The sequence below is a fragment of the Bison bison genome, unplaced genomic scaffold (assembly GCF_000754665.1).
Source record: "Bison bison bison isolate TAMUID 2011002044 unplaced genomic scaffold, Bison_UMD1.0 scf7180017864243, whole genome shotgun sequence".
Classification (NCBI taxonomy): Eukaryota; Metazoa; Chordata; class Mammalia; order Artiodactyla; family Bovidae; genus Bison; species Bison bison.
The window spans coordinates 3,743,927-3,752,746 of record NW_011494815.1 but is presented as its reverse complement, the minus strand read 5'-3'; the positions used below and the strand labels follow the sequence as shown (position 1 = coordinate 3,752,746).

General features: G+C 44.0%; 2 protein-coding genes across 2 annotated transcripts in view; one reads left to right on the top strand and one right to left on the bottom strand.

Annotated features, from left to right (window-relative positions):
• Nucleotides 1–845: 845 nt before the first annotated feature.
• On the bottom strand, nucleotides 846–5,548 carry EXOSC3 (exosome component 3). The gene is made up of 4 exons (XM_010847081.1): nucleotides 5,206–5,548; nucleotides 4,331–4,480; nucleotides 2,393–2,544; nucleotides 846–1,299 (listed from the first exon to the last, which is right to left on the bottom strand). The coding sequence occupies exons 1-4, from the start codon at nucleotides 5,527–5,529 to the stop codon at nucleotides 1,098–1,100; spliced, it is 828 nt and encodes a 275-aa protein (XP_010845383.1). The 5' UTR covers nucleotides 5,530–5,548; the 3' UTR covers nucleotides 846–1,097.
• A 1,998-nt stretch (nucleotides 5,549–7,546) lies between these two features.
• LOC104993737 overlaps nucleotides 7,547–8,820 on the top strand; it is an 18,551-nt gene continuing 17,277 nt past the window's right edge. The window contains exon 1 of the mRNA XM_010847114.1: nucleotides 7,547–7,651. Coding sequence (XP_010845416.1) covers nucleotides 7,547–7,651 — 105 coding nt within the window. The remainder of the gene's footprint in view (nucleotides 7,652–8,820) is intronic.

Genomic DNA, 8,820 nt, shown 5'->3' with positions numbered 1-8,820 from the left:
TGGTCTTTATCAGCTTACTGAATGTGTTCTATAATCCTTGGTCTTTATCAACTTACTGAATGTGTTCTATAATCTGTCATCGGAAAGAACCTATGGATAGGCTTCAGGGGTCTGTAACTAGGTCTCTTAACAGAACCACTGACCTGGATCATCTGTCAGGCTTCATTTTCACCTTTAAAGGCTTTGCTTAAAATGCAAATTTCCTCTCTGACTCCCTCACAAACCTCGTTTTTTTTTCAAAACCCACAAGTAGTTTTTTGTTTGGCTTCCCAGAAATGATTTTAACAAAGTAAGATCTGGCTAGACTTGGAATCAGAGACCTTCATTATAGTGTTATCTATAGAACAATAAAAAACTACACATATCTAAAATATCCTATAACATGAAAATGAAATATTATACAACTATTGAATTTTTAATAGCAGTCACAAAATATATTACATGTTGTTTAATGTGGACAAAGTATACAACGGAGTGGTATATAGAGTATAATCCTGTAGTTCCAATTTGAAAACCATACATTCACATACAGTAGTTGAGAATGTAGGCCAAGTTAATCCATGCCTCAGTTTCTTCAACTAGAAAGTTAAATGTCTTTGCAGTTACTAAGTGAATTAATCCATGCAAAATACTTGGAACCAATAATTGTTAGCTGCTACATACTCACCCACTAAATAGTGGGATTACAGGTGGTTTTTGTTTGCTTTATATTTTTTTATGTATTCTGCATTTTCTTTGGTGAACATATTTTACTATCAGAAAATAGTTTTATCTTAATGCTCACTTCCACTTACAGAAGCTACACTCTAGCAAAGTAATAGTTAACATCAAATAAACCGTAACAGTAACTGTTAGTAAACTTTATTGTAAAAAACAAAAAACTACATCATGGCTTCATGATTTTTCTCACCCATAAGAATCTGGGTGGCAACCAGTAACTTTTTTATAAAAATATTTTATTTAGCACTATAATAGACAATATGTACATTCACATCTTGTCTCCTGAAGATTTAATGTGGAATTCACCTGAGAAACCTTTTCCCCAGGAAACCCAGTCTCTTGGTTCAGCTGACCCATAAAAAAGCCCACATAGGTCTTCAGCTCTCTGCCAATCTGGAGAAGATTTGTTTTCTTTGATCTGCTGTCATGTGTTCACAAGCTTCTAAAATGTTTGCCAAAATCAGAGTCTGCTGAATGGTTTTTGCCTTAACCCATATTCTTCCATTCATTCCAAATACTATCTCCAGGGGGTAGAGTTTTCCCACTTCTTGTAGGATTTCGCAGTCTGGAGCTAACAGCCTGGTGAGGAAGGGAAAGAAAACAAAACTTTATTAAGTGACAGGGTGTGCCTTGACTTTACTTCAGGGGACTCCTTTTCTGGGCAGTTCTCCCCAGTCACTCAGAGCTCCACCAACATCATTGCAAAACAACAAGGCACATGAAAACATCTACTCCCCTTTTTCTTCCAAGAAGCTTTATAACTTACAGGTATACCAGAGGTCACAATGGTGGGCTATCCTCTAAAGAAACCAATCTCCCTATGCCACCAACTTCACAAAAAAACATATAAAGTTCTTCCTTCACATTGTCAGAGCACCTTAATTCTAGACTTAAGAACTGTAGCTTTTTTATTGTCTCTGGTGCTAAAAGAACACTTTAACCTTGTTTTCCTGACCATGTAAATTATTCTTAGGTATTAAATTCAATACTTGGAGGAGAGTGTTGACTCTTTCAAACCACAAAATGTTGCTTGGTTAATAACATGCTTCTTTAAATGTCCTGAACTAATTCTGCAAATCTGCAAAATAAGTAGCAAAGAGAGATATGGAAGATAGCTGCGAACCTCAGCTTTAGGAGTAAAGCCCTTTAACAGGGCATAGCTTTGGGTAGGTGAAGATCTAAACCTAACAAAGAGAATCTGCCTCTGGGAACTATTAAAAGAACAGTAAAGCAGGAGCCTTTTGTAAATGTCTGCTTAAGTCTGAGGGTCACATCACTCTAGCTTAATTTGGCTCCCATTATAAGAGAAATATGATTTTGTATTAATAAAATACAGATAATAAATTGCATCTGTATTCAAGTAACTTAGAAGGGGGAACGCCAGTTTTCACATTTGGTCTGAGTATATATAAGGAACAACTGGCCTACCAGCAGAGAAGTCCAGATTCCATATCAATACAGAAACTATAATGACAAATATGTCTGAATTTTATCTATTCACATTGAGAGGATGGGGCTAAATGCAAATGCAAGAGTTTACAACTGTGCTAAAATGGATACTGATTTTTAACTTTGAAGAGATAACAGCCATTGTTATAACCAAAGATTAGTCAGCTTTCTAAGAAGGTATAATATAAAAGACAACAGGCAAGCTGGAAAGCATCAGACTTACTTTCTAATTAAGCCCAAAGTGACTTTAAAAAGCAGACCATCCTGTCCAATCACACCCATTCCATTGGCTCGTCCACAGCTGTCAATACAGACCATCTCTGGTTCCATGTCTTTATTAGCAACCACAAATTGGCCATAGATGAGATCTCCGACCTACAATGATAATTAAAAAACATCATTTCTTCTCAGCAAACTATGCTACAGGTGCTGCTATTGGCTGTTTTCAATAGGCGTCAATGCCAGTCATCTGCAATTCTGTGGTTAAATAACAGACTACACTCCAGGATTCTCACAGTCCTGCTGGAGTTGTGTCCTAAAAGAAGGCAAATTAAAGCATGTACCCTCACCCTTCCCTTCCCAGAAAATCCCCAGACTGGGAGCCTCAGCAAAGCCAGAGTGCCCACTGGGGTTACACTGTCAACTACAGTAGCCACTACTCACATGTAATTATTTAAACTTACATTTAATTAAAACGATGTACTTAAAATGCAGTTTTTCAGTTGCATTAGCCACATTTCAAATGCTCAATAGCCATGTGTGACTTAGTGGCTCCCATAATACTCAGTGCATATGTAAAACACTAGCATCACCACAGAGTTTTATTGCACAGCACTGCTTTAGGGAACTACACAAGCAACAACCCCTGGCATGCAAATTGTTCAAAGCAAACAGAACACTGGCAATTCATTGACTGTTCTCCATACAATAATTACTTTAAAAGCCTCAAGAGTTAAACTTCAAAATGACAAAAACTATGGAAATGAAGAAAAACTATGGTACTTGTTTCATTAAGTACCAACAACTGCTGGTTACTCAAGGAACTAGAGAGAACATGCTCTGCCTTTTAGAAGCATTTAGTTTCAGAGGGCAGTGGGGATATATATGTAAACAAACTTCATTCACAGCTGAATCCAGTAAGTAAGAAAAATGACTGAGAATTAGGGATGTTTTTACAGAGGGGTAGTGGTGCTCAGCCTGGGTCTTGAAAGACCAGAATGTGTTCCACAGGTTGAGAAGAGGATAAAGCAGTCCAGACAGAGGGAACAGCATTACAGGAGCAGGAGATTATGAATTGAGTGGTGCTCTTAAATAGTTCGGTGTAATTCAGGCAGGGCCACATGGAGATATAATTATGGATGAGGGAAGACCTCTGGAAATAGTAATATGTAGGCTTTGAAGAACTTTTTCTTTTGCAGAAAGGGGTATGAGAGGCTGTCAGCTCTTAAAAGCCTGGATGAAGGGGCAGAAGTGTACAGGTAGGATGTTACTAAGGAGGTCACTGACTTAAGTCCAGTCAAGAGACAGCCAAGGCCTGAACTTGCAAAGTGGACATAAAGGGGTGGACATAAAGGGGTGGACATGTGGCAAACCAAAAAGACTTGACACGAGGGATGAGTGAGAAAAGGCAAAGAAACCTCCAAATTTCTGGCTTGGATGGACAGGAAGAGTGTGGCCATGCTACCTGAAAAGCCCAAGTTGAAACTTGAAGTAGCAAGACTGCTTCTCTTGTCAGCTGCAAAATGGGATTGTTGGGAAACAGTGATGTAACTGAAACGGTGAGATACAAGTCCCAGGACCCACATCCAGGAAAGACGGATGAGTGATGTGGCAATTTCCACCACTGTTCCTTCCTTCCTCCCTAAGCCTCTGGCTTACTTCTTTGTCCAGTGTATATGGATGTAACAAACAACAGATACAACCTTTCAATTCAGCAGAGATGAAAACATCCCCCAACATAGCAAATGTAAACTAAGTATGTGGCTTTGGTCCCAGAGGTGGAGCATCTGAAAGAACTCTTGAAGCCTGGAGTGATTACAAAGATGCTCTAAGATCATCCAATAGCACTAGGAAAATCAGACAGTTCCGGTAGCCTTCTGGATATATGACTGTTTAGGAAATGGATATTTGCTACTTTTGAAACCAAAGGTCCTGTTGTTACCTGCACATTAGGTCTGTTTCTTTTAGTTGCACCTTCAAATGCCAAGTAAGACAGGGAAGCTGGCTCACTCCCTCCAACATCAACTTTGAATATGTCTCCAGACTTAGCTGTCACTATGCCAATCACATGGTCTCCTTTCACCGGGACATACTACAAAAAAATGAGAGAACAACCATAAATGACAATCATTTTTAAGACATCTTCAACAAGTCCTCAGCGGTTATGTTTATCAGTTAAATATTTAGAAAATATTTTAAAACCCATGTTTACAAATCAATACAAACCTTACAACAAACCTAATCATGTCACTCTCCCTAAAAGAAAACCAATCACATGATAAAACTCTCAGATTTCCAGCTTCTAACAGTGTTCATTTAAGTCTGTATCATCTTATTTCTTCTGAATTCTTATCAGAAACTCCCTAGCTTTTGTTTGTGAGAGTCCAGTGATACAGGGGTCTTCAACCAAGCAAGGCCATTCTGTTGTTAGTTTCTTCCTATGTGAAATTTCTTACTTATTCTAAGAGAAACTGAACTCCCTGTGACATCCACTCATTGAACTTGATTCTTTGGAACCCCGAAAGGCAAGTCTGTTGCTCCCTGACCTATGGGGTTTTGAAGACAATGACCACGTCTCACAGTCTTTATCCCCTTATGCGCCCTTATATTCCCAGGCTCGTTTCTTTACTGGTCGCCCATCTAGGGCCACGTTCCAGCTGTTCACGGTCCCTCTAAAGGAATTGTAGAAGTAAGCACAAGACTCTAGTGGCTCTTGGCTAGCCTTACCAGAGGAAGGCTCCAGGGCCCCTTCCGTGCTTCCGAAGAGTATCCTCAGCCTTCTCCCGGCCGGACAACCCCTCCGGAGTCCCAGCTTACCCGTTTCTGCTGCGAGTCCACCCAGTAAACGCCACCGCCGCTGCCACTGCCGGGTTCCTTGTGACGGAGCCGGCCGCACTTGGTGACCAGCAGTCGGTCGCCGCAGCGCCGCAAGCCTGGGCCGCACACCACGCGTCCCCGGGAGCGCGCTGCGGCGTTTAGGCGCAGCGGTCGCTCCCCTGCACCTCCTGGGCCGTCTCCGTCCTCCTGATCTGGCAGTAGCAGCTCCTCGCCCGGCAGCACCACTTGATCTAGCACCGTCCGCGCTGCCCGCGCCCTGCAGCCAGCCAGGGACTCCGCTGGAACACCCGCTGCTTCGGCCATCACGGGCGTCACTATACAGTTTCCGGCTTCCGGCTCCGCGACCAATCGCCAGCCCTCTCAAGACTTTACGTTTCCGGCAGCACAGACTTGTGGGACTTGAACCTGTTTTCCAAAGTCCGATCGCGCTGGGTCGGCGGGTTCCTTCATGATGGCTATGATTGTGTCATTAGGTGGCCGTGCATCCAGCAGTCTGTTCGCAGGTCTGCAGGAGAAACGCGTAGCTTGAGTCAGTCGCGGAGCCTCCTATCCCGGCCTCTGAGATGCACAGTGGGATATGAGACCTCGCCACCTTTCGTTTCGTGGAAACCTTGGGAACTGAGCAGGCCTTCGGGAGTTGGCTCTCTCTTCTGACTCTACCTTCAGAGGGACCTCTAATCTTTTACCAGATAGAGTATTCAGTATTTTTTCTTTTCTTTTTTTTTTAGTTCTACCAGTTTATTGCTACCAACCCGTGACCCTCCACCCTCATGCACACATGCTCAGTCATGTAACCCCATGGACTGCAGCCTGCCAGGCTCCTCTGTCCATGGACTTTTCCAGGCAAGAATACTGGTCAGTATTTTCTTTTTCATAGGAAACTTTTATCTATTCACGTTGTGGAAGACCAGAGAAGAATAGAAAGAAAATGAAAAGCATTAGTTTTGCTCCCTGTTTGTCTTTCTGCCAGGCTGTCAGCTAGTTCTCCCTTTTTTTTTTTCTAGCGCAGGTCCTGGCACGAAATAAATAATACCTGGTGAATGAATGAATGAAAATGAATGTTGACATTTTGGTGTGCGTTTCCTTCCCCCTCCCCCTGAAAATATTTACATATCACATGCATATTTCCGTATAACTGAGTTTCCCCTCCACGGCCTGGGAAAATCAGTAACTGCAGTTAAATCTTTGCTACTGTTTTCCTTGGAGCACGCTTTAGTTGTCAGATGAAGAGCAGCTGAATTGCAAATCAATAGCACATGGGGTCTGCCCTTCTGACTTCCAAGGCTCTCACTTGAAATCAGTTTTCTCTGTCAACTGGTACCTTCAATTAGCATTGGTCAGATTATCCAGTAGGAGTCGGAACTCCTGGGGACTTGGGAGGGCGTGGCCCTGACCAATGGCTTTTAGCTGTCTTCTATTTCTACTGCTCAACTCTTTGAGGTATCTGCTTCCAACCTGAGTCTTTAGATTTGTAGCATTTTAGACCATCTCTAACATCTTCACAATTTTATAAGACGCTGGTGAATCAACTAAATACAATGAAGTGAAAGTGAAAGTCGCTCAGTCGTATCAGATTCTTTGGGCCCCACGGACTATACAGTCCATAGAATTCTCCAGGCCAGAATACTTGAGTGGGTAATCTTTCCCATCTCCAGCAGATCTTCCCGACCCAGGGATCGAACCCAGATCTCCTGCATTGCAGGTGAATTCTTTACCAGCTGAGCCACAAGGGAAGCCCCAAATACAATAATAGAGGCCAACTGAAATGTAACTGGTTTTGCGACAGATTATTTCAAGAGCTGTTCTTGTTTGGCTACCTTTGCAGAAGGGATGGCGTAAATAAGTTTTTCTCTCCTCCCCACTCCAACCCAGTTCCAGAGGGCCTGCATGGAGCAGGTATTCAGTGACCAAGACTACCTCTATCGCAGCTGGCCTAAGGCCATGCTGTACAGTACTCAATGACCTCAGGTCATTGACAGAGAGAGAGAGAGGCCAGACAGAGAGGTCAGGAAATGATCCTTGGATTGTCTCTCACGCACCTTCACGTCAATAGAGGAGCCTCTGTCAGAAACGTGGCCCAAATCTGGCTGAGGAGGTCTACCAAGGGCAGTTCGGGCAGGTGTGTCCGCACGTGGGTGTTGGTCTGGTACATTGCCAAGTCCACAGTGGCAAGCATAGGTGTGGAAAAGAACAGTCACCTGAGACCGGAAGCTCAGGTTTGGAGGGCGGGTCGAAGGCCCCTGGAGGGCGGTGCCCTGCGCGACACGCCCAGAGGGCGGAGCACGCTAGACGCATCCTGGTCCGTGCGCCGCGTGCCGCCATGTCGGTTCTCTGCCGTCTCGGCGTCGTGCAGCCGGCGGTGAGTAAGCGCACGTGGCCGTGGCCGGCGCGGCTGGCAGGCCCAGGGGTGCTGAGGTCCACCCGCGTGAGAGGGTGGAAACCGAGACCGCAGCCAAGTGTGCGGAGCCCGGCTCAGAGCTGCGCACCCGGACTAAGGGGGCGCGGGTGGTGTGGGGGCTCGTTGAGAAGTTCGCTTTCAGAATGGCGCATGCAGCCTTTTTTGGGTATGAAAGTGGCCGCTGCCATTGGGGAATGAAGAGGAGGCGGGGGCCCGTGCGGTCGATGGCGCGCCCTTGGGGTCTTCCGGGCTTATTTACCAGGGTGAATTAGGCCGGCTACTTGTTTGCCGGACTTGCGGGCCTGGAGCCTGTGCAGCAGGAGTGGTACCGCCCTCGATTGCCTTTGGGACATACCCCCGCATTCCTTAGCGTTTCCTTCGAGAAAATAACCACATTGCCCTTCGGAAAAGTTGGTCCAGACCGTGGCCTTCTGAACTCTTTCCCAGAACTTCCTGTTTAGAAATTTTTGCTACTTGAGAAGCTGGAAAAGTGCTATCTCATGGTTGCTTTTCTTTGTTGACTGGTGAAGTTGGGCGTTTTTGGCACTTTCAGTCAAGACTAGTTGAGCTTGTGCTCTGGACCAGGAATTGAGCTGGGCAGTGAGCCCGGAAACCAGCTGAATCTGGCCCCGCCCTGGGGGAGATGACTGTCACCACACGGAAATACCAAGTGTAAACTGACTATAACAACCTGATTTGTGTGTCAGCCCCGAGAGTACAAAAGATGAAATGATTACCTCTATGTCGGAGGAAGGTGGGAGTCAGAATAGATGTCCATAAAGAAGTAGAATTTGAATGAATCTTTAAATTAGTTTAGTTCACAGGTTTCTAAAAATGATGAATGAACTGCATGCTAATTTACATACAAAAATTAATAGGAAAAGAATCCATGGAAGTGTTAATATTTTTATTCAAGTGAAGAATTTAAATGAAATGCTCACAATTATCACTACACAAGTGAGAATCTGTTTGGTATAAACATTTTTAATCACAAATGATCATGGCTTGTGAAAACTAAAGAGAGCTTTAAAGGGTTTAAGAATAGCAGGTATAAGGAACAGCCATTACTCCTAGTACTTAGCTCACCTAAGCAAACTCTCTTCACTGGCCTGGCCTGATTGAGACCTTGTTGTATAGGACATTGTTATGGCTTTTTAAATGGCAGGGAGGAATTTAAAAAATTTGTCCCGAACTCC